Source organism: Aquarana catesbeiana, linkage group LG01 (assembly GCF_042186555.1).
Source record: "Aquarana catesbeiana isolate 2022-GZ linkage group LG01, ASM4218655v1, whole genome shotgun sequence".
Lineage (NCBI taxonomy): Eukaryota > Metazoa > Chordata > Amphibia > Anura > Ranidae > Aquarana > Aquarana catesbeiana.
In genome coordinates, this window is record NC_133324.1 from 571940120 (window position 1) to 571967117 (window position 26998).

A 26998-nucleotide genomic window follows, 5' to 3' on the forward strand; every position below is an offset into this window, starting at 1 on the left:
GAGAGAAAAAGAGGGAGGAGAGTGAATAACCTGGAAGGTGCATTGGGGGGATAGGAGGAATCCCACTCCACCTCCCTTGCGTCCATTAGGCCTAGGGGAGTGAGTCCAGTGAAGGTCACCCTGGGATAGGGAAGCAGGGGAAGGGGTGTCATGTTCATGGAGCCAGGTTTCGGTGAGAGCAAGTAGATTAAAGGAATTAGTGACAAAGAGGTCATGAACAGCAGTGAGTTTGTTGCAGACAGAGCAGGTGTTCCAGAGGGCGCAGGAGAGAGGGAGGCTGGTGTTGGGAAGAAGAGGAATGAAGACTAAATTGCGTAGATTGCGACTACTGCCAGAGGGTGTAGGGTGATGGGTGTGTTGGGCACAGTTAAATAAGGGAGGCCCAGGGTTTGGGGAAATATCTCCAGCGGTTAGGAGAAGCAGAAGAGTAAGGGAGGTAATATGAGAATATGATTTGTATGAGGGGACATGCTTCAGTATCCTGGGGGGTTTCTTAGCAAGTGGGCTTAGAGTTAGAAAGAGGTCATGAGTGCAGTAATAGGGGGAGGGGAGAAGTGAACGTGATATGTACAAATTGTGGGATGGAGCAGAGGGGTGAAGAAAAGAGAGTTTGAGTAGAGAGGCAGCAATTGTGAAAAGGAGGAGAGGTAAAGAGAGCATGTTTCAGAGAGGAAGGTGAGATAATTTGGAATAGAGGTCATCTGCTGTCTGTTGTAGTTTGCTTTGTGCAAATCGCTGAAGTGCAAGAGCAGAAGTGCCACTTATTTGAAGAACCCCACTTCTTTGGAAGAACCCCTGTATGTGCTGCCCCCTGTATGTGTTCTCCCGTAAAGAAGGCCTTGTTTTTATACTGTGTGTTGGGTGTGGATAGAATCTGGCAATTAATCAATTAAGAGTGCATATTAGGAACACAGCTAGCAGGGCATAACTTTCACACCACAATCAAACTGCAAGGGGACTAAAAGGCCAAAATTGTAAAGATAAGGGAACCCATAATTTAGGTAAGACTTAATGGCTAAATAAACATTGAAATAATGTGAGCTTGGCTACAGATGGAGTTGAAACAGTGGTGACAAACAGATTTACCAAATATGCATTTGAGCAGTCAGTCAATGTTCAGTTTAAAAGGTATGTGGAGGTATAAACGCAGGTTTACCAAATATGCATTTGAGCAGTCAGTCAATGTTCCGTTAAAAAGGTATGTGGAGGTATAAACGGGATATGATTTCAATGTACAAATACCGTACTGGTGACCCCACAATAGAGATAAAACTTTTTTCGCTAAAGGGAATTTAAAAAGACACACGGCCATTCACTAAAATTAGAAGAGAAGCGGTTTAACTTTAAACTGCGTAGAGGGTTCTTTACTGTAAGAGCGGTAAGGATGTGGAATTCTCTTCCACAGGCAGTGATTTCAGCGGGGAGCATCGATAATTTAAAAAAAAAACTATTAGATAGGCACCTGAACAACCACAACATACAGGGATATACAATGTAATACTAACATAAAAGCACACACACAGGTTGGACTTGATGGACTTGTGTCTTTTTTCAAGCTCACCTACTATGTAACTAAAAAATCAGAGATGGAGATGTACGGCCCAGAAGAAACATTTATGGAAGCAAAAGAAATACCACAAACACCTAATACATAGTGACCAAGATAACGGGGGCAGCTTAACAGTAGTATACCAGGTGGAAATCTGGAGCCTGTCGCTACCCTGAGCAGCTGGGGAGGGGGAGAAAAAAAGAAGTAAGCCCCATCATCTTGCCCACTCATACCAGCCAGAACAGGTCGAAGATCCTTTCTAATGTCATTAACCAGTGAAGCAAAAAACACTTGAGTCAAAAGAAAATGCAAAGCCGCAAGACAGGCCCCATTTCCCCACCAAAAAGGGCTCCGAGCATAAAGGAGCGGGTGCTAAATAGACTAAAAAGACAAAACGTCCAGAGCTCTCATGAGGGACCTGCAAAAAAAAACCAGGCCAGCAATCGCCTAAACTTGTAGAGCCCAAAACTATGGGGGAGGGGGCCTGTCCACGGCTATGTGGATAAATCACCAATGGATCACTGGAAAACACTCTTAAAGATTCAAATCTTACCAGACCATGGTGGGTCAAACAGCATGAAAACGGCATGGGATACTAGTTTTCATCACAGACGGGCGATCATTAGTGTTCATCAGCTGACAAGTGGGACGGTCTTTCCCTCGGGGCCGCTCATTCATATGCAAAAACAAGAGAGGGCTCCATAGTGTGATACCGTTGATAAAAGAATTTTTATTGATTAAATAAAAATCTTCCCCCCCTGTAGCAAGTACACTTACATAGATCAAAGCAAGTACAGCATGTAATTCACAGTCGTTATCACTGGGAACACCGCGAGGATCAATTATATCAGACCGCGCCGTAAAACGAGTTTAGTGGCAGCGAAGCCAGCAGCATTAGTGGTGCTGAGCGGCGCCATTTTGGAAGAGGCCGTGGTGAGGGAACGGAGTGCTGGCAGAGAAAATACTGAGTGATGTTGGCTCCCCGTGGATCCCCAGCTAGCGGCTGCTGTCTCCAGTCTCCCGGCATGAGAGAAGAGCTGAGCGGTGCGGTATAGCTGCCTGTTATCCGACCTAGCCCATACAGAGCTCCAGGAAAAGCGTCTTCACGCCAACATCGCTAAGCCAGGCCCCCCTCTTCATATTTCTAACACATAGCATGTACATACCAAGAATTACACTCCAAAATAAATTCTATTAAGGAAAGGCTAAAAAAAGTATTACCTGTGGTTTTAGTAGTGTCCACAGAGGTGAGCATTGGTCCAGGCAACAGGGAGGCATGTGCTTAGCGACAGCAATAGTAATTATCCAAGCAGCAGGCAGGAATATTGTCAGAACAGCCAAAGCAGTTGGCCATAGGAATTGTCCAGGCAGAGAAAGCCAGCACAGCCATAATATTGGTCCTGGTACACTGTTACCTTCAGACACTCATTATTGTACCGCTCTCCGGCCCTTCATAAACATACTGCCTCTTGCTACAGCTAATTATTTCCATAGTACAGGTAGCAGGCAGAGGTGTGGTCAGTTCATGCGGCAGGCAGAAACATGATGGCAGTAGGTCAGCAGCAGGCTGAGGGACTCAGTCAGGTAAGATCTGGGCACAGGGGTAGAAGCTTCTCCCACCCAAATCTCTATGAAGCCACCAGACTCCAGACCCTAATCCGGAAATTATGAAACCCGGAGAAAGCTAAAAAATGTGTTTTCGCCATCCCGAAAAACAATTCTGGAGCCCCTCACATATGTGAGACCCCTGTGTACTACAGTAGCAGGGCAACAGATTAGTTCAAGCGGTACGCAAAAGCATAGCATATAAAACTGGCCAGGGTCAGTTCACGTGGAAACAGTCCAAACGGTAGGCAGGGGCATAGTCAAAAAACAGGCCAGAGTCAGTTCATATGGAAGGCAGTGGCATGATTATTTGAGAAAGCATGGAAAATGGTCAGCACAGTTGATGAAAATGGGGAAATGGTTAAAAATATGGGCTAAAATTTTAGGAATGTGTGATAAAATCGGAAGCATTCTCCAATGCATAGGCTGGGTTGGGAGGGACACTGGGAACAATGCTAGCTGGTTTCTCTTCGAAATCCTCTTTTGCTGCATACGCAACATCTTTTTTGGCATCATAGGCATGCTTCAGATGGTGGAATGTTGTCCGGGAAGTGGTGCTCATGAAGTTGGCTAACAGCATCAGAGCGAAGGTTTTCTGGGGGAGTATTTGTTGATAGATGAGGGACGTGACAACTTCTTCGATGAATTTTAGGAAGGTGGAGGGGCTTTCCGTGGATTTGGTGTAGATGATATACAGTGGGGCAAAAAAGTATTTAGTCAGCCACCAATTGTGCAAGTTCTCCCACTTAAAAAGATGAGCGTGGCCTGTAATTGTCATCATAGGTATACCTCAACTATGAGCGACAAAATGTGGAAACAAATCCAGACAATCACATTGTCTGATTTTTGAAAGAATTTATTTGCAAATTATGGTGGAAGATAAGTACTGTATTTATCGGCGTATAACATGCACTTTTTTGCCCTTAAAATCAGGGGAAAATCGCGGGTGCGTGTTATACGCCGATCCCCTGCGATCCCCCGCTGACTGTGAGCGGAGCGATCGCCGGCCGCCAATATACATACATAGCGGAGTTTGAAAATGGCGCCGCCGACTCCGCTCACAGTCACACCCATCCCGGGCGGGACTACAAGTGGAGTCGAAAGTGGCCGAGAGCCGCCGCAAGTCGGCTATGTATCTCGGCGCCGGCGGCGCCATTTTCAAACTGCAGTGACACTGACAAGTCACTGCAATTTAACTGCAGCCTGGGTAAGGCTGCAAATGGACACAGACAAAGTTGCAGATGGGCACTGACAAAGCTGCAAGGCTGCAAATGACTGCAAGGCTGCAAATGACACTGACAAGGCTACAAATGACACTGGACAAGCATGCAGATGGACGCTGCGCAAGGCTGCATTGATGGGCATTTAAATGTAAGTTTTTTTCCTTAAAACATTTTTTTCCTTAAAATTCCCTCCTAAACTTGGGGTGCGTGTTATACGCTGGCGCGTGTTATACACCGGCGCATGTTATACGCCGATAAATACGGTATCTTCTTCTTTAAGAGGCTCCTCTGTCCTCCACTCATTACCTGTATTAATGGCACCTGTTTGAACTTGTTATCAGTATAAAAGACACCTGTCCACAATCTCAAACAGTCACACTCCAAAGTCCACTATAGTGAAGACCAAAGAGCTGTCGAAGGACACCAGAAACAAAATTGTAGACCTGCACCAGGCTGGGAACACTGAATCTGCAATAGGCAAGCAGCTTGGTGTGAAGAAATCAACTGTGGGAGCAATAATTAGAAAATGGAAGACATACAAGACCAGTGATAATCTCCCTCGATCTGGGGCTCCACGCAAGATCTCACCCCGTGGGGTCAAAATGATCACAAGAACGGTGAGCAAAAATCCCAGAACCACACAAGGGGACCTAGTGAATGACCTGCAGAGAGCTGGGACCAACGTAACAAAGGCTACCATCAGTAACAGACTACCCTGCCAGGGACTCAGATTCTGCAGTGATAGACATGTCCCCCTTCTTAAGCCAGTACATGTCCGGGCCCGTCTGAGGTTTGCTAGAGAGCATTTGAATGATCCAGAAGAGGATTGGGAGAATGTCATATGGTCAGATGAAACTAAAGTAGAACTGTTTTGTAGAAACACAACTCGTCGTGTTTGGAGGAGAGAGAATGCTGAGTTGTAACCAAAGCACACCATACCTACTGTAAAGCATGGGGGTGGCAACATCATGCTTTGGGGCTGTTTCTCTGCAAAGGGAACAGGACGACTGATCCGTGTACATGAAAGAATGAATGGGGCCATGTATCGTGAGATTTTGAGTGCAAACCTCCTCCCATCAGCAAGGGTATTGAAGATGAAACGTGGCTGGGTCTTTCAGCATGACAATGATCCCAAACACACCGCCCGGGCAACGAAGGAGTGGCTTTGTAAGAAGCATTTCAAGGTCCTGGAGTGGCCTAGCCAGTCTCCAGATCTCAACCTCATAGAAAACCTTTGGAGGGATTTGAAAGTCCGTGTTGCCCAGCGACAGCCCCAAAACATCACTGCTCTAGAGGAGCTCTGCATGGAGGAATGGGTCAACATACCAGCAACAGTGTGTGACAACCTTGTGAAGACTTACAGAAAATGTTTGACCTCTGTCATTGCCAACAAAGGATATATAACAAAGTATTGAGATGAACTTTTGACATTGACAAAATAGTTATTTTCCACCATAATTTGCAAATAAATTCGTTCCAAATCAGACAATGTGATTGTCTGGATTTGTTTCCACATTTTGTCTCTCATAGTTGAGGTATACCTATGATGACAATTACAGGCCTCTCTCATCTTTTTAAGTGGGAGAACTTGCACAATTGATGGCTGACTAAATACTTTTTTGCCCCACTGTATGAATTATAAATGGCCAAATGAATGAGATAAATTGATACTTTTTTGTACTGGAAACAGGACCTCCTTATTGCCAAATAGGGCTGAAGCATTTGGTCATTGAAATCCACCCCCACCTCCATGAAGAGATTATATTCATGGACGCATGTTGGCTTTACAATGGGACCTCATCTTCTCTGAACCTCAACATCATGTATGGTGGACATCATGTACACATTCCTGCTATCCTTCCACCTCAAGACCAGCACTTTGTTGCTTTTCCCCTCTTCACAGTTTTTTGTTAACTATAGATTGCGGGAAGCCCTTCCTGTTCTTTCTGGATGTTCTGCAGGCCCAGGTTTTTGCACGGTATAGGTATTTGAAAAAGGGCAGGCAGGTATAATAGTTATCCAGGTATATATGATAACCTTTGTACAGCAGTGGGTATGCCAGGTTCCATACAATTTTTCCAGTTGTGCCCATGTAGGCCGAGCACTCAGGGGGGTGGAGCTGGCAATCTCTTCCTTCATATATGCAGAATGCATACAGATATCCCGTGACTCTCTCACAAAACGTAAAATTTTGCTCCATGTCTTTTTCTAGGAGTATATTGTTTTATTCCTAGCCGTCCTGAAAAGGGTACCAGGGACTCATCCACACATATATGCTGATCAGGGACATAGAGTTCTGCAAATCTTTGGGGGAAAAAAATCATGAGTGGGCGAATTTTACATAATTTATCATAATTTTGATGATTTCGGGAGGGCACTGGGTTTTGTCGCTGAAGTGAAGGAAACGCATAATCATCTCATATCGGGTCCTGGGCATTAAGGCAGAATAAATGGGCATGTGGTTGATGAAGTTGGTGGACCTGTAGGCATGTCCTTCATTTTTTTTTTGTAAGCCTCATGTTTATAGTGAGGCCCATAAACAATCTGAACCCCTCCAAATTCAAATCTCTGCACTGAAATAGATGGGCATATGATAAATGGGGGTTGTTTGCAATATACTGCTGGGAATATAGATTGGTCTGGTCCACAATCAATTGCAGCAAAGTGTCGGGCAAAGATAAATAAAAACAATCAATTTCCGAGAAATTTGGAGTTTTGGCCTGCACACCTGGCTGTGTGTTGAAAGGGGGAATACTTGTTGATCCCGAGTCAGAAGGCAGCCATGTTGAGTCGGCAAGAGCATCTAGGAGATATGTAGCAGCCCTGACTCTTGGGGGAGGTGACACTCCAGTGCTGTAGTTGGGGGATTTGAAATTCCTGTGCTGGTACTTGGGGGTGATACTGCGGCGTTGGTGCTGGGCCTGGGCATTTGATCCTGGGGTCTACAGCTGGCAGCAGCGCTGGTACTGGGCCGGGGCATTTGTTCTTGGGGTCTGTCACTGGCGGCAGCGCTGGTACTGGGCCTGGGCATTTGTTCCTGGAGTCTATCGCTGGCAACAGCTCTGGTACTGGACCTGGGCATTTGATCTTGGGGTCTTTCGCTGGTGGCTGCCTGGTTTTCAGAGCGCTGTGCCCTTTTAGGACGGACCCATTCTTCCGCCGATTCATTTTTCGATCCACTGCTATCAATCGGTTCAAATGCTGAATTTGATTTGGAATTGGAATTGGCATTGGAATCTGATGAGAACTCCCCACTGCTCTCATCAGTCATGGAGAGGATTTGGAATGCCTCCTTACTGCTATGAACTTTTTTTGGCATGCTGCTGATGGGCTGTGCGACGGGTGACAGATGGATGGCAGGTGGCGGTCACTGATGGGCTGTGCGACAGGTGACAGTCACTGATGGGTGACAGGTGACAGGCGACGGTCACTGATAGGTGAAAGGTGACATTCACTGATGGGTGACAGGCGATGGTCACTGATGGTGACCAGTGCACTAGAGACGGTGTGTGAGGAGAGAAGAGCCGGTAACAGCCAGTTACCGGTCTGTGTTTACATTTGTGATCGGCCATGATCGGATCACAGCCGTTCATGTGGTAAACAGCCATGATCATTGGCTGTTCACCCCTGTTGGTGACGTGCTCTGTCTCGGTGACACGCCGCCACCGGCAGTGGCAGGCTGCGCTTCCAATCGTGCACATGCCCTGTTTGAACGGGCCGAGGTCATTTGACATCTGCTCAGAATGAGAGCCGCACCGCCCCTCTGTCATTTGACTGTGGGTGGGCAGCAAGTGGTAAATTAAACTGTCGTTAGCATGTAATTTCCAATGACAACATCAAATAAATGAGCATCAATCATTTAATGCTACAGTTCATATTAAAATGGTGTGCATGCTATACTATACGATTCAGCCCAATCAGTACACTTTACACGTGGCAACATCGTATGTTGCCATGTGTAAAATGTACTGATTGGGTTGAATCGTACAGTTGGGTCTGTTGTGTGCCACCGTTAGTATACCACTTGGAATCCCCAGGGGTGGTGTTCCACTCTGACCTTCTTTCCCCCAACCCCTTCAGGGGGAGGTGGGAGGCTTTATGCGTAACCTTATATTTAAGGCGGTGGAGGTTGGTAGATAACCATTCTTTGCTCTGAAGAAGGGGTCGGTCCCCAGAAACGCATCAGCCAGTATGGTCCTCTGAGGCTAGAGGGCGTACTTCTGGTTTCTGTATTTGAGATATGTTACAATCCACTTTAGTTTGTGAATAGAATTTGTATTTTTCACCTGTTACTAAAGTGCTGTAGATAATTATTATTATTATCATTATACAGGATTTATATAGCGCCATCAGTTTGCGCAGCGCTTAAAAAAATGAAGGCAGACATTACAGTTACATTACAATTTGGTACAAGCGGAATCAGAGGGCCCTGCTCCTTAGAGCTTACAATCTAAAAGAGAGGGTCAATAGGTAATAGCTGTGGGGGATGAGCTGATGGAGAAAGTAAAAAGTGTATTAGTTAGAAGCAGGATAGGCTTCTTTAAAGAGAAGGCTTTTCGGGGATCGTCTAAAGATGGATAGATTAGGGGACAGTCGGACAGATTGGGGTAGGGAGTTCCAAAGGATGGGAGAAGCTCTGGATAAATCCTGGAGGTGAGCATGGGAGGAGGTGACAAGGGAGCTAGAGAGCAGGAGGTCTTGGGAGGACCGAAGAGAGCGGCTTGGTTGGAAATTTGGGACTAGGTTAGTGATGTAGCTGGGGGCAGAGTTATGGATGGCTTTGTAAATTGCACTAGGCATTTTTTTCTTTCCTGTTGTTTATGTAATATTAGATGCACTTTTCCTGTGTGCTTGTAAGTTTGCTTATTTCTTATACGAAGTTTATTAATCAATAGATTTTAATAAACAACTTGTTTGCTATTTACTTCAATTTCTGCAGGATCGAAACCAGCCGGAAGTTACTGATAAATACTTCCATGACGTTCCGTTTGAAGCTGGGTTTGCTTCAGATCAACCGGATTTTCATGCTATGGGCGGTATGCCAGGAGTGGATGGGTTTACTATGAAAGTTGATGCCCTGTATAAGGTGTGCTATTGTTATTATTATAATTACTACTAGTATATTTACACATTTTTCAATCAACTTCAAAATAAGATAAACCGACTTTATTCAGAAAACACAGAGCTTAGCAATGCAGGTTTATTTATAACATTTATAGCAACACACTTAAATTAACTTTTGTTTAAATTTACCTATAAATAGTGCTGTGGTATATATGCATTAATTCATAGCAAAATTCTGCATTAAAAATATGAATACAGTTAGGTCATTCAACATGTAATGTACCAGACCCACAATGTAGTTTGATAGCAACAAAATAGTAGCAGACTGAACCTATTTTCATTATGTTGACACATTTCACAAAATAAAATCTACTTTTTTATATTGATTTCAATATTATTATTATTATACAGGATTTATATAGCGCCAACAGTTTATACACCTGTAGTGATGCTAAATACATTTGCAAAGAAGGTAGCTAGGGTTGCTTCTTAAAGTATCCTAAAGGTCAGCGGCACCCTGGAAAACAAAAATGCTAGGGAGTGTGTAGCTCCAAAATCATAGTTAGCCACACCTAAAACATCTTATAAGATGAAACAATCAGCGCCATAAGTAAAAAATATTGTGATGTTTAAATAAGATAACCTAATAATAAACGTGCACAGTTTTATTTCATGTTTTTCATGTTTTATTTCTTAATTTTTTCATTTTATGGACTATTCCTCTATATGTAGGATTTATTTATTTTAGATATTTGCCCTTTATATTTATAATTTTACACATAGCGCTACATTTATTATTTACTATACACCTAAAACATCTGCCTCCAATGCATCACTATAGACCTAAAACTCTGACTGATGGAGTCACTGACCAATAGTGAAGTCTAATGACAAATCTTTTCCAGATCTCTAATAGTGTGCTTTGGCATCTAGGGTACACTGAAGTATTGATAGCCATTTATCATATTTACAGTCGCCACCAGTGTGCCTTAATTTAAAGAAGGTTTTGGAAACTGTGCAAACAAAAATTTACGTTAATTATAAAGGCACAACTGAAGTAACCTGTTTACTGCAGTTAGTGAACACACAAAAATCAGCACAATGGACATAACTTACAGTCAGTAGGATGTGTCCCTTGTACTGATGCTGGTTCTATTAGGTGAAATCCCCCTCCTTCCATGCCCCCTTCCCCCCAATCTTCAGGTACAGTGGGGGTAATAGAACTGTAGGAGCTGTGACACGCCTTTACACCCAGCTCCTAATTCATAGAAGCCATACTACAGCTTTTAGGAAGATTTCACTTAGAAAAGGCATCAGCACAAGGCACACATCCTGCTAACGGTAAGTTGTGTCCCTTGTGCTTATTTTTGTGTTTTCTATTTTCATTGTACTTAGGCTTTAAGGACTTCTACATGACTCTGTTTTATACACTAACTGGTGTGCTCCCTGGAGTAGTCCTTTAAGCATCTCCAAAATATGATATTTTTCACCTTAGGGTCACTGAAATTTGACATAAACAGAACACTATACACTCCTTTGTGTATGTGCTCTTATATAACCACGAATGATGCAGCAAGGCGATAAAAAAAAAAAAAAAAATTTAAGTCCTGTATGGTTTATTCACTGAAGATTTTTTTTTTTTTTGAAAGGTTGAAACTGGTCATCAGTGGTACCTTCAAGTTATCTACATTATTGGACCAGAGACGATGGCAGGACCCAGAGTGCAGAGATCTCTAACCTATCAGCTGAGACGTGGACGCAGAGATCTAGTAGACAAGAATGGGCAGCTAACACTGGATGACTCTTTGATCTATGACAATGAAGGAGATCAAGTTAAGAATGGCACAAACATGAAAACTTTGAGCTTAGAAGTGGAAACAGCGGCTACAGCTGCATCACAAACAGGCGCTTCCATTGGAAGTGCATTTGCAGCCATAATGTTATTGATGCTTGTTTTCTTGTCTGTGTGCCTCATAGTACAGAAATGCAGAAAAAATAAGAAAAAGAAGCCACCTAAGGATGCCACAGAAGAATATCCACTAAACACCAAAGTGGATGCTTCAAGGAAAAATATTGAGCGTGTGGAAAAGAACTTAAACAGACAGCACTGTACTGTAAGGAACGTCAACCTTCTCAGTGAAAGTAAAGATAGCTATGAGGTCAAAGGCGTCAAGATCAAACAGATGAACTTTGAAGTGAAAGTTCACAATAACTTACATGATGGGACAGAAGTTTGATGTTCCATGGGCTAGCACAAAAATATATTTTGATACAAAATATCTGCTCTTTTATACGAATTAAACAAGAGAACGAAACACCAGTATTTTTCTATTAGTGAAAAGGGAAAGTAATAGAGTGATGAACGGATGTGCAGTATGTACTTTGACTCACAACTGAGCTACCTCGTTATGCCCATGCGTGTGTGAGATATCGGGAAAAATGTGACAAATTTTTTTGTTCTTTTCCCCTAGTGATGCACTGCACATATAAAGCACTGCCACCAAAGGTCAATCACATGTCATTGTATTATACTTAATAGCTTTACCTGCACTGTATTCATTTTATAGCACGTGATCCAACCACTAAACACATTTTTTGTTTTTCGTTATGTCATTATTGTATACCTTCAAAGTCTTCGTCTCTAGGATGCAAATATTTTCCATATACCATTTTTAAATTTTTTTTGTGATACGTTAAAATAATTCTGAAAATATCAACACATCTTTTTTATGAAGGTTAATAGAGAATCCATACTGATATGCTTAATTTATTAGGTTTCCTGAAGAATATTATTTTAGGATTAAGAGGACTCTCTCCAAGAAAAATCATTAAATTAACAGACTATAACCTACAGTATGTTTCAACTTTATACCCCTATCACGAAAGTGAACTAAACCCACCAATTTAACAGTTTCCCAAAGCAGTTACTTTCAAGGCATATTGTGAATGATAACTTATAGTTACTAGTGTGCTTATGTTTAGCTTTAAACTGAACTGTGAAGCCATCACATGGCTGGTGTCATAGCTGATCACATGTGCAACACCATGGCAACTGCAGATCAAACAGAGGCTAATATGGCCATTTCCTTGGTTCTAAAGGATGGGAGGTTTAGTTCCACTTTAGGTGTATATCTGGGCAAAATAAAAAAAACATGTGCCGTTCATATTTGCTATGTTTTGTCTCTTTGAAAATGCTGCACATATAGAAAAATATCCATTGATCTGCCAGAAATCCAGCAATCTGCCAGCTTACTGTACTGAGTTGGAAACTTTCCTGTGCTGGACAACAAAATACCCCCTTTCCTGGTGTTTTGGAGATAAGAAGATAGGGAGGAGTTTTGCAGTGCAGAAGGGAAGAACATAGGCAGCACTGCTTGGGATTTAAGTGCAGCAGGGATACTGGATTTCTGGCAGATTAGCAGGCGTTTTTCTATACATGCAGCTTTTTTTAAAGAGACAAAATGTAAACATGTGCCCATATTACAGAGATGTACTAACTTTTTTTTAGTTTATCCAAACATACATTTTAATGGTGACATAGACACATATTCTGTAGCATTGTGGCTGTAATTAATTCATTTTATAAGTTCAGCTTATGTCTGAAGGCCTTTATTGTGCTTACTACTAAGCATAGAGGGTGGTAGCAGGAAGGATCAGCCTGCAGACTGAAATAGGCTACATTTGTGATATTCTAGGAGAAATGAAGATTATACACAAAGTATTATTTTATGAGGTAGAACACCACTGTAGAATGTGTATGGTTGCCTATAAACCTGCAATATTGTTCTTTTTATTTTATGGAAATAGGCTTATTTGTTTCTAAAACACTGGATAAAACTCAATTAAAATGAGTTTTCAGAAGCAACATCAATAATTAAAATTACTAATAATTAGTATTTCAAAAAAGAAAATGACATACTTTTGAAATATTAAATACATTATTAGTCTACATTTAGACATTGATACTTCAAACTGCTGTCTATTATTGTAACTTTTATTTTACACTTAAAAATCTTTTTAATAACACTGACAAGTAATCAAATATGTATAGATCAGTGGAGAATAAAGCTAATTTCAGGCTCTATTAATTAAGCATATTAAAACTCATAATGCTCAATAGAATTGATCATTAAGCCTCAGTACTAATTGGCTTTGCTCTGCTGTGTAGCTAACATCTAGAAATGGTGGAAAGTCTATGGACCTAACAAAAAAATCTTCCATACTATATAGGTTAGTTATGAGTGAGCTGGTTAGGCTACACTGTCTATAAACTATTCCCTGTACTATATATGTACAGGAAAAAAAACTACTGCAAGTGTAATTGGTGCAGGTACATGTTGGAATAGGGGGAGCATAAAGGATCTTTTTTGTTTGGCAAGGGAAGGGAGGTTGCACATCTTACAAAACTACTACTGAAAATACAGCTTGCAAAAATGCTCTTGGAATTTAGTGGTAACAAATGACCCTTTTATCTTAATTTTAAGATTTTTATTTTGGTAAGAAGTAGATATTCACCATTGAAAACTTCTGAAAATGCAGTTGCTGCATATGCACTGGAATTTACAGAGCAAAATGGGCCCCTCTACTATGTTTTTTTTTTCATGGTGAGAGAGTTGTAGAGCCCGTGTTATGTCATGAACCAACTATTATATTTTAATTCTCACTACAAAAAAAAATTGAATATTTTTTTAGTCAAGAATACATGACAGATTATTTTTATACATGTTCTATGCAATATGTGTTTTGCCTTTAGAAAGAAATGTAAACTTCCAGATTGGTAAGTTTCTATATTTATTTAGACATGGAAACATAATCATATAATCTCGGTAGTAAAAACAAATGTATCAAATGAATGAAAAAATAAAGAATATCTGATTGTCTAGTATGGGAAACACTACTGCATTATTTTGTGCTCTTTAAATTTATATAAAACAATCTCTAAATATGAAAAAAACCCTAAAAAACAAAGATGAAAATAAGTATGTACCAAAATTGTAGGAGGTCACATACAACTAATGAATAAAATTGTCTGGACGTTCCAAGTTCCTCTAGGTTCATGTAATATTTTATTTATGGTCCAACAAGCATTCAATTCTTTTTATAGAAACTGCAGAGGATAGCGAGACTCAATATTATTCATTAGAGCCAGTATTTTGTGCCATCTAACATTGTCTAACTTATTGCAATTCCAATCTTTTGAATGCCTTACTGTATGTAGAAAATCTAAAAACACAACCTTAAGCATTATGTTGCCTCTTGTTTTTAGTCTTGACTGAACCCAGATCTTTTAGCATGGTTGTCATTTTGCCTTTCTTGAAATGCGGGGGAGGTTGCTTTGGACAGTTGTGTTGTGGGAATAAAAAATGCTGGAAAGTTATGTGAGTGTGGACAGAGCGAAATGCTCACTAGGGTAATACTGAGCTCCTCTCACTCACTATGTGCACAAGACGAGTCTTTGTATGAGATGACTCAGTATCCCAGTTATGGTGCTTTAAATGTAGGAATACCAACTTACCTATTGTTTTTATATATACAGTACATATATATTGTACCTGAAATATATGTGCCATGAAACATTTATATTAATAAAGAGAATTTTGGTAATATTGACTAAATTGTCTGTAGTTTGTCATTTGTCAGATGTTCAGTGGCATAGACACTGGTAGTGGCTGTCAGTTTTTTTCTACAAATATATCCAGTGCCACCATGATCACTACTCTCTTTTGTCTACAGCAACACCACTGCCTCATGTGTCTGTATAGTTCAAGATTCTTATGTGCAGAAAAGAGAATATGTATATGCCATTGGCTGAGGAAACCTGCAACAAAACTGGCATTATGGCATTGGAACATCGATGGACTAAGTACAAAGGCTCGAAAGGCGATTATGCTGAGAAATGACTCTTAATAAACTCTTTCTATACAAGGCTAAGAACTTTTCTCTCCATCCTTGTATATAGGGCTTTTCAGCGGGAACATGGTGGTATGCAGTTCAGGCACCTCCATCACTGAATGTATGTGTTGACAAGGGGTACTGGGATGTGCTGAACGGTCTACTGATGCTCACTACAGGGAAAGTAGTGTTGCTTGAGGGATCTACTGTTTTGGGAGGGTCTTATGTTTCTGGGGGGATCCACTATTGTAGGGGGTCTTATGTTGCTGGGGGGATCTACTGCTGCTGGTTGCGGGGGGGTCTGTTGTTGCTGGTGGGGAATATATTGTTGCTGCCTGCAGGATATCAATTTTACTGTTTTTCTTTGTTATCGTTTTTACTTAGCACCACAAAATCAAACTTGGTTCTGTATCCTCCAAAGGGGGCTGTACTGGGGTGTGAGTAGGGAAACAGAAATTTTATATATATATATATATATATATATATATATATATATATATATATATATATATATAGGCCAGTATGGTGGCCTGAATTCATGGGAGGAGCCCAGGGGCGTATTTAAGCAGCCCACTCGCTCATGCTCTTTGTCGGTTCCAGTGCGCGATACTACATGTCACTAGGCCAACTCTTCCCAGCTCACCTCATGTTCGCGAGTCTGTGCATTCGATCACAAGTGTGTTGCAGCTTCTCTGTTCGTAGTCTTTATCAGCGGTTCACGCTCCCTGTTGCAGGTAGGATTCAAATCTTGTTGCATCATACGCAATGTTGCGATTTGTTATGCTTCCTATCTCACATCCCTCCAACATCATTTGGCAGGCATAGTACATTCACAGGTTCCTTCTGCCTTGCTTGTCATCCCATCTACAAACATACGATTCGTTCATAGATCCAAGCCACTGTCGGTCGTTGTCTGATATCACTCGACATAGACTCCACTGGTTATAGGATTCACTGTCCATGGGGTTGCCGTCTCATAGTTACATAGTTACATAGTAGGTGAGGTTGAAAAAAGACACAAGTCCATCAAGTCCAACCTATGTGTGTGATTATATGTCAGTATTACCTTATATATGCATGTATGTTGTGGTCGTTCAAGTGCTTATCTAATAGTTTCTTGAAACTATCGATGCTCCCCGCTGAGACCACCGCCTGTGGAAGGGAATTCCACATCCTTGCCGCTCTTACAGTAAAGAACCCGCTACGTAGTTTAAGGTTAAACCTCTTTTCTTCTAATTTTAATGAGTGGCCACGAGTCTTGTTAAACTCCCTTCTGCGAAAAAGTTTTATCCCTATTGTGTGGTCACCAGTATGGTATTTGTATATTGAAATCATATCCCCTCTCAAGCGTCTCTTCTCCAGAGAGAATAAGTTCAGTGCTCGTAACCTTTCCTCATAACTAACATCCTCCAGACCCTTTATTAGCTTTGTTGCCCTTCTTTGTACTCGCTCCATTTCCAGTACATCCTTCCTGAGGACTGGTGCCCAGAACTGGACAGCATACTCTAGGTGCAGCCAGACCAGAGTCTTGTAGAGCGGGAGAATTATCGTTTTATCTCTGGAGTTGATCCCTTTTTAATGCATGCCAATATTCAGTTTTCTTTGTTAGCAGCAGCTTGGCATTGCATGCCATTGCTGAGCCTGTCATCTACTAGGACCCCCATTAATATGTTCAGATTTTTTTGCAAGGTTTCCACATCCTGCGGAGAAGTTATTGCCCTGCTTAGCTTAGTATCATCCACAAATACAGAGATTGAACTGTTTACCCCATCCTACAGGTCGTTTATGAACAAATTAAATAGGATTGGTCCCAGCACAGAACCCTGGGGGACCCCACTACCCACCCCTGACCATTCCAAGTACTCCCCATTTATCACCACCCTCTTAACTTGTAGCCAGTTTTCATTCCATGTACTCACCCTATGGTCCATGCCAACAGACCTTATTTTGTACAGTAAACGTTTATGGGGAACTGTGTCAAATGCTTTTGCAAAGTCCAAATACACCACGTCTACAGGCCTTCCTTTATCTAGATGGCAACTCACCTCCTCATAGAAGGTTAATAGATAGGTTTGGCAAGAACGATTCTTCATGAATCCATGCTGATTACTGCTAATGATACAGTTCTCATTACTAAAATCTTGTATATAGTCCCTTATCATTCCCTCCAAGAGTTTACATACTATTGATGTTAGGCTAACTGGTCTGCAATTCCCAGGGATGTATTTTGGGCCCTTTTTAAATATTGGTGCTACATTGGCTTTTCTCCAATCAGCTGGTACCATTCCAGTCAGTAGACTGTCAGTAAATATATGAAAACGCTACTTGATATAAAAAATTAATGTACCTTCGTCCTATTACTAGATAGAAATTTGGACAGTTGTGGAGGCAACATGAACTCTTGTGGTACGATATGAACTTACAGCAGTCAATTTACAAAAATATATAAATTTATTATGCACAAATATACACATCATAAAAAGCCTTCAATAGTAGATAATATACATTGGATACTGCTAATCATGGCACATCAACTTGTCTGACATAAATTGGAAGAACTTGAATCCTAATGAGAGTGATCAAAAGAAACACCAACCTGTCTGAGAGGTCTCAAAGCATAATGTCAAGATCACATCATGCGGGTACAAATCTTTCATCGGAGAACAACCAACTCTCCCATCCTCCAAATATAAATTAACTGATAGGAAAAAGGACAGGGGATTATAGCGGTGCTAGAGCAAAATAAGTGAAAAATAGGGTAGAAATATAAAATCACAAATATTTTATTTCACAATATTCAATACATAGAAAAAACAATAAAATAATTAGCAACAAAGAGCGTACATATTGCGTGTGACCCAAGTGCAGTAGGGTGGGCCGGATGAAGACGGCCTTCGAAGCAAGGGCTCAGTTTCCTACATGTTTCGCCAAAACATTGGCTTCCTCAGGGAACAAGAGCTTTTTTGCAATATAAGAAAATCTATACATAAAGATACAAAAAACATTGTGTAAACAAGCAAGAACATTAAAATATGAGCTGTTGTAGACATTGTTAGATGTTGGAATATTGAGGCTGGACAATCTCACAAGGGGGGTAACCCTAAGGTGACACCAGAGTTCCACACATACCTGAACAACAGACACCCAGGGGAGGCGCGGCAGAAGACCCCCGGAGGAGGGAAGGACAGGCTGCACCGTATTTATGCTTGCAGGGGGCACATAGAAAACTTGGCGATTAGGTATATTGAAAGTTAAGGAATGGTTGTGGCTAAGTAAATTTTAGATGTGTGTAAGGCATTAAATTTTAAGAACAGAAAAGGTAATAAACTATACATAAGTTAAATAGGGCATAACAGCCTCAAGAGAACTCACACTTTTAAAAGCAAGTTGATTAATAAAGGGAAGAACGCCTGTAGATGGATTAGAGGGCAAACGGAAATAGTTGGTGGAGATATTGAGTAGTAATCTGTATAGGAAAAAGTGAGCCAGTTAACATTGCAAAGATTGTTAAACAACAATCTTGTAAAGAGGTAAGAGAGGTGACAGAAAATTGCTTACCCGGTGAACTTATTTGCAAGGCATGTGACAGTCACAAAGCAGTGTTCACATAATTTGCATTGGAGTGAGAGGTTAAGCAATGGCAAGGAGTTGATAGGTCCTGAGAGAAAATAATTAAGGGCTGAGTCAGAGATGGATAAACGGTTTGTTAGGGATGAGGGATGCAGGTATGTGTGGAACTCTGGTGTCACCTTAGGGTTACCCCCCTTGTGAGATTGTCCAGCCTCAATATTCCAACATCTAACAATGTCTACAACAGCTCATATTTTAATGTTCTTGCTTGTTTACACAATGTTTTTTGTATCTTTATGTATAGATTTTCTTATATTGCAAAAAAGCTCTTGTTCCCTGAGGAAGCCAATGTTTTGGCGAAACATGTAGGAAACTGAGCCCTTGCTTCAAAGGCCGTCTTCATCCGGCCCACCCTACTGCACTTGGGTCACACGCAATATATACACTCTTTGTTGCTAATTATTTTATTGTTTTTTCTATGTATTGAATATTGTGAAATAAAATATTTGTGATTTTATATTTCTACCCTATTTTTCACTTGTTTTGCTCTAGCACCGCTATAATCCCCTGTCCTTTTTCCTATCAGTTATTTAATTACTTCGGGATGAGGTGCCGTATCTGATATAACCATCTAGCCACAACTGCATTCTTCCAAATATAAATTGGCATAAGCCGGGGCACAACAAGTGCCCATTGCCACTCCTTGCCTTTGTAGGTAGGCTTGATTCATGAAGACAAAATGATTTCTGGTAAGTACAAATCTAAGTATATCCAGAATAAATACATTATGGGACCAGGTGGTATGATCCTGCTCTTTTAGAAAGGACTCGATCACCCGGATACCCCACTCGTGTGGGATACTACAAAGCCTCTATATCCACAGCTACGAGCAGGGCACCCGGAGGAACATGAGTCCCCTCAATATGTCTCAATAGGTCCCGAATGTAAGATGGAAGGCAAGTGACATGTGGCATTAAAAATGAGTTCACATATCTGCTAGCCTTTTCCATTAAAGATTCCTTTTCAGAAATAATAGGTTTCCCAGGGGGACACTCTGTAGAGTTGATTGACTGGTATGTGTCTTGCTATATGTGTTGGTATGATCTTTATGATGTGTTCCTGTATGAACCACGGTCTAAAGATATGTTTTTCCACAGATCCTGGTTGATCTGGTGTTTGTCTGAGATCCTGTGTAATACTTCATTGTGAACACTCTTTGAATCTTGGATCCCTACTGAGTATATCCAGCCCGCATGATGTGATCTTGACATTATGCTTTGAGACCTCTCAAATAGGTTGGTGTTTCTTTTGATCACTCTCATTAGGATTTGATCTGCGCTAAGATGTTTCAATCCTTCTAACGATAAGCTTCTTTAACCACTTGCCGCCTATACACCGCAGTTGTATTGCGACAGAATGGCACGGCCGGGCAAAACGGCGTTGTGTAACGTCGCTTCGCCCTGTGGCCACTAGGGGCCCACGGAGCCGATGCGAGTGCCCAGCGGTCCCGGACACGGAGAACCGGGATCTGTGTGTGTAAACACACAGTTTCCGGTTCTCTGAGGGGAGAACAGACAGATCATCTGTTCATACAGAGTATGAACAGTTAGAACACATAATAGGACACACTTAACCCCTTCACTGCCCTCTAGTGTTAACCCCTTCACTGCCAGTGACATTTTTACAGTAATCAATGCAATTTTATAGCACTGATCGCTGTAAAAATGCCAATGGTCGGAAATGCAATCGCTGTTCTGTCTGCCACTGGATCCATGGCAGATGCAATAGCTTACACATTTCCTAACCTCCATTAATAGGGGGGAAAGATCAGACCGCTTAAATACACCATTAGAAAATGTATGCCTTTTGGAAGAGCCTTCTGCACATGGAGTATCGGAGGTATATAAAATATTAATAGATCCCCCTGAAGACTTTGTCCCAAGATTTCTTTCGAAATGGGAAAGAGATCTGGACATTACACTCTCCAAAGAGCAAAGGAGCTATATTTTACACTTTGCTCATTACTCCTCAACTGCCAGCAAATACCAAGAGTTATGCTACAAAATTCTTACAAGGTGGTATAAAGTTGCATCATTACTACAAAAAATGTATCCAGAGCGGACAAATAAATGCTGGCGATGTGGAGAATCAGAGGGTAATATGCTCCACATCTTTTGGTCATGTCGAAAGTTAGTAGATTTCTGGTCTAAAGTACGAGATACTGTAAGACAATTAGCAGAGTATGACCCGGGGTCCGACCCAGCAAGATATCTTCTTCATCTTTCGGACCTCTCAAAGTGTATATATCGGAATTCTCTGGTGGCCCATCTTTTGAATGCGGCAAAGGCCTGTATCCCGGCCTTTTGGAAGCAAGAATCACCCCCCTCGATCTCACTGGTTAAAAAAAGTAGCAGATACTGTATATACGCCATGGAAAAAGGCATTGCGATTACACAGGGTAAGGTGGAGAAATTTAATAAAAAATGGAATTCATGGTCTCTTCTGGTCTGCACCAGGGAGTACGGATATGCGCTCGGAGAGCAGGATGGGTCATTATGAGGGGGGGGGGGGGAGAGAGCGAGAGAACCTAAATAATGCCATAGGGAAATTTTTGTATTTGGGGTTTTTGTTTTTTTTTGTTTTTTTTTTTCTTGCTTTTTCTTTTTCTGTCTTGTTTGATAATAAGTCATATGTGTCTACTAAAAACTGAATCACAATGTGCTAAGTTATACTCTGCTAATTGGAAGCAGCAATAACGATATTTGTTTTATATGTATATATATATATATATATATATATATATATATATATATATATGAAAATGTAATTTTTTTTTCTTTTTCTGTGGTTGAAAAAATAAAATATAGAATTTAAAGAAAAATGCCAATGGTCCCATAAATGTGTCAAAATTGTCTGACAAGTCCGCCATAATGTCACAGTCCCGATAAAAATCGCAGATTTTTTTACTAGTAAAAAAAAAATGAATAATAAAATGTCATAAAACTATGCCCTATTTTGTAGACGCTATAACTTTTGTGCAAACCAATCAATATATGCTTATTGCGATTTTTTTTTATCAAAAATATGTAGAAGAATATATATCGGTCTAAACTGAGGAAAAAATTTTTTTTATATATTTTTGGGGGATATTTATTATAGCAAAAAGTAAAAAAATATTGCGTTTTTTTTTCAAAATTGTCGCTCTTTTGTTGTTTATAGCACAAAAAATAAAAACCACAGAGGTGATCAAATACCACCAAAAGAAAGCTCTATTTGTGGAGAAAAAAAGGATGTAAATTTTGTTGGGGTGCAACGGCGCACGACCGCGCAATTGTCAGTTAAAGCGACGCAGTGCCAAATCACAAAAAGTGCTCTGGTCAGGAAGGGGGTAAAATCTTCCGCGGCTGAAGCGGTTAATGTTCTTTATGTATTATATAGAATTCGTATGTGGCTTTAGATGGTTCCTTGGACTATCTCCATCTACATCTGACTTCAATATCCACTTGGATAACACACTCTCTCCCTGCCTAATTACATGCTCTGTGTAGTGAAGACTCCATAGGTGTGTATCACTAATTGAAATACTTTGATTGTATACTTTGAATTTAATTACCTGAATTGCAATGGTTGTGAGATAGATCTCTGTAGCCTATGAACTTTTTAAATATTAGTTTTTTAATTTCTCAAGTATTTTCTTCTCCATGTAACAATTTCTTTATGTGACTTCACTTTTCCTGGTTCCCGCACTCGCCCGGGAGATTGTCAATTTTTTGGCCTTGTGATGCCCAAAATCTGGTGCCGGCTATGTGGGTGAGTTTATTTTTTTGCTCCTAAATTAATCATTTCAAATGGGCCTAATCCTTAATGTCAAGGGATATACTGAGGGGTATATTAGATTCTATCTGTATTGAAGGTTGTATACCAGTATACCACGAAGGTTGATTATTAGTTATGTCTTTCTGTTGCTAATACTGTATATTTGATCCATATACTTTCTTGTAGATCATTTTCTGACCTAATATACTCCTGAAGAAGGGGGTCACCCCGAAACATGTATAGTGTGCAACTGGAAGAATAAATCTCTGTGTGTAACAGCGCGGAGTCATTATTATATATATCTGAGTTCTTCCAATTTATGTCAGATAAGTTGATGCTCCATGATTAGCAGCATCCAATGTATATTATCTACTATTGAAGGCTTTTTATGATGTGTATATTTGTGCATAATAAATTTATATATTTTTGTAAATTGACTGCTGTAAGTTCATATTGTACCACGAGAGTCCTTGTTGCCTCCACAACTGTCCAAATTTCAGACTGTCAGTAAAAATTAGGAACAATGATCTGGCAATTACTTGACTGAGTTCCCCAAGTACCACCTCGGGTGCAAGCCATCTGGTCCCGGTGATTTATTAATGTTACGTTTCCCAAGTCTAATTGTAATTCTGTCCTCTTTTAACCATGGAGGTGCTTCCTGTGATGTGTCATGAGGATAAACACTGCAGTTTTGGTTACCGAAGCCCCCTGATTCCCTCGTGAAGACTGAGGAGAAGAATAAATTCAATACCTTCGCCATCTCCCCATCATTTGTAACCAGATGTCCTTCTTCATTCTTTATGGGGTCAATATGGTCTGTCCTCCCTTTTTTACTGTTTACATGCTTAAAGAATTTCTTGGTTTTTTTTTTGCTCTCCTCCGCTATGTGTCTTTCATGTTCTATCTTAGCCGTCCTTATTGTACCCTTACATTTCTTGTTGCATTCTTTATAAAGTCTGAATGCTGATAATGATCCCTCAACCTTGTATTTTTTGAAGGCCTTCTCCTTTGCTTTTATATGCATTTTTACATTGGAGTTAAGCCATCCAGGACTTTTGTTCGCTCTTTTAAATTTATTACCCAATGGGATGCATTGGCTAATGCCCTTATTTAATATGCTCTTAAAGCAAACCCATCTCTCCTCCGTGTTCTTTGTGCCTAAGATTTTATCCCAATTTATGCCTTCTAGCAAGGCTTGTAGTTTAGGGAAGTTGGCTCTTTTGAAATTCAGTGTCTTTGTATTCCCCTTATGTTTCCTATTTGTGTGATTTATACTGAAGCCAATTGACCTGTGATCGTTGTGACCTAAATTGCCCCGTATTTCCACATCCGTGATCAGGTCTGTATTGTTGGCAATTAGTAGATCCAGTAACGCTTTATTTCTAGTTGGTGCATCTACCATCTGACCCATAAAATTGTCCTGCAAGATATTTAGGAACTGGCGAGCCTTAGATGAATGCACGGTTCCCTCCGCCCAGTCTATGTCTGGATAGTTAAAATCCCCCATTATGATAACACTTCCCATCCTTGCTGCTAATCCATATTGTGATAGGAGATCTGTCTTCCCTTACGCCCTCAGATTAGGGGGCCTATAGCATACTTTCAATATTATTTTCCCCTTAGCTTTATCCCTTTGGAGCTCTACCCATATGGATTCCACCTCCTCCCTAGCTCCCTTAGTGATGTCATCTCTCACATTCACTTGTACATTATGTTTGATAGATAGGCATACCCCTCCCCCTTTTTACCCTCTCTATCCTTGCGATAAAGGGTATACCCTTGAATGTTTGCCAGCCAATCGTGAGAGCTGTTGAACCAGTTCTCTAAAATTCCCACAAAATCCAAATCCTCCTCGTACAACAGTATCTCTAGATCACCCATCTTGTCCACCAGGCTCCTGGCATTGGTGAACATGCCACGTAGTTTAGACCTGTCACATATTATCCTCTTATTGGGTGTTCCGAGATTGCAACTAGGACTTGCTACTATACTTACCTTGGGTTTATGTGCGTTGGTCAACCTACCACTAATGCCCCCAATACTACCCCCTGGAATATGTTCCGTGCTGACTATCTCTACCTCTGGACCCTCCCTCCATCGCCAATTTTAAAAACCCCTCTAACTTTTTCATCTTCATTTCCAGCTGATCTGCACCCTCCACATTTAGGTGCAGTCTGTCCCTTCTATAGTACCGGTTATTGACTGAGAAGTCGGCCCAGTCCTCCAGGAACCTAAACCCCTCCTTACCACACCAGCTCTTCAGCCACTTGTTTACTTCGTAATCTCCCTCTGCCTTTCTGGTGTGGCTCGATGTACCGGTAGTATTCCTTAAAATACTACCTTGGAGGTCCTTTTCCTCAATTTAGCTCCTAAGTCCTTAAAATCATTCTTTAGGACACTCCATCTGCCTTTGACTTTGTAATTGGTGCCAACATGCACCATGACAGCTGGGTCTTCCCCAGCCCCTCCCAGTAATCTGTCCACCAAATCCGTGATGTGCCGAACCCGAGCACCCGGTAGACAACATACTGTTTGGCGCTTCAGGTCTTTGTTACAGATTGGCCTCTCTGTCCTTCTAAGAATTGAGTCCCCTACCACCAGAATCTTTCCTTTCCCTTCACTTCCCCACCACTCTCACTGGAGGAGTTCTTCCCCCGGCAGCTAGGAGAGTCCCTCAGCTCCAGCAGTGCTGGTCCCTGACTGGTTTCACCAACGTCACTCAATGGAGCGTACTTATTGGGATGCTCCAGCCCTGGATTGGCCTCCCTGGCACTTACCCCTCTACCCATCCTGACTGTCACCCATCTACTCTTTGCTAGTGCCTGCACCTTTTTGTCTCCACCCTCCTCTGTGCTGGCCCCAGCTGACACCTGCCGTGTACGTTCCTGGCTCTCCTTTAGTATGGAGGGACTTCTCAGTGCTGACAGTTGCTTCCCCAGATTCAGAGCCTGGGCTTCCAGGGAAACAATGCGCTTCAATTTTGCACAGCAGTATTCACCCTTTATCGGATGATCAAGGAATGCATACATGCCGCAAGATGTACAACGAGTCGCCTCTCCACACCCGCCGGGCTTTGTACCTATTAAATTTAATGAGGATTGGGGATTATACCCTGTCCAAATTACCTAACAACTAGCTTCCTGACACTAATACTCAACAAGACAATACACAGGTACTCGCAGACCAACGTGCACTCGCAGACCACTCGCAGACCTACGTGCACTCACAGACCACTCGCAGACCTACGTGCACTCGCAGACCTACGTGCACTCGCAGACCTACATGCACTTGCAGAACTACGTGCACTCGCAGAACTACGTGCACTCGCAAACCTACGTGCACTCTCAGACCTACATGCACTCGTGGACCACTCGCAGAACTACGTGCACTTGCAGACCTACGTGCACTCGCAGAACTACGTGCACTTGCAGAACTACGTACACTCGCAGACCACTCACAGAACTACATGCACTCGCAGAACTAAGTGCACTCGCAGAACTACGTGCACCCGCAGACCTACGTGCACTCGCTGACCTACGTGCACTTGCAGACCTACGATGTAGAAGTAGTTCTCATCCATTTGGAGATGAGCATGTATTGTTTGCACGGGTTCTGTGGCTGATTGAGGTGGTAATTAGACCCACCTGGTGCCTTGTCTGTACTTTGATTCCCCTGGGGGGCTGGGTGGTTGGTATGTGTTCAGTTTCAGAGTAAGGAGTGGCATACACTCTACAACCGATTCGTATCCGATTCATTTAATACTCCTTACTACCAATTCGTATTGGATTCATTTCAAACATTTTATAACCAGTTCATATCTGAGTCCTTTCTCTTTACAATCGATTTGTATCAGATACATTGTATACTTTTTATCGTTGCCATTCGTTGTATCCCCCATGCCACGTGTCTAGTTTCCACAGCGTAACTTACGAATCCCTCATACATGGTTCTCCTCTCATTTGTTTACCAAACCAAAGTTATTTGGTGTGCGTCATGCACGGCGCCACACCACACTTTTCTGATACATTACACAACCGCTACAGTCCGATGCAAACTCAGTCGCACGGCCCACCGTTGCAGGTAGGATTCGTTACCATGTTTTGTCATATCAATTCGTGGCCACTCGTGTCACCCATGTCATGTGTTCAGTTACTTTTACTTTTTTGTTACTTTTGAATCATTCGTATGCACTTTTTCTCTCATCTATTCACTAGACCAAAGTTATATATATTTTTTTTTTAACAAAAACAGTGGTGCTTTATTGTTGTAATAGATAATC

The 26998-nt window shown here is 41.4% G+C and overlaps 1 protein-coding gene across 1 annotated transcript in view; it reads left to right on the forward strand.

Moving 5' to 3' along the window:
- FRAS1 (Fraser extracellular matrix complex subunit 1) overlaps positions 1 to 15056 on the forward strand; it is an 830295-nt gene extending 815239 nt beyond the window's left edge. Inside the window, exons 73-74 of the mRNA XM_073597432.1 lie at positions 9317 to 9463; positions 11091 to 15056. Coding sequence (XP_073453533.1) covers positions 9317 to 9463; positions 11091 to 11678 — 735 coding nt within the window. The 3' untranslated portion in view covers positions 11679 to 15056. The remainder of the gene's footprint in view (positions 1 to 9316; positions 9464 to 11090) is intronic.
- The last annotated feature ends 11942 nt before the right edge of the window (positions 15057 to 26998 follow it).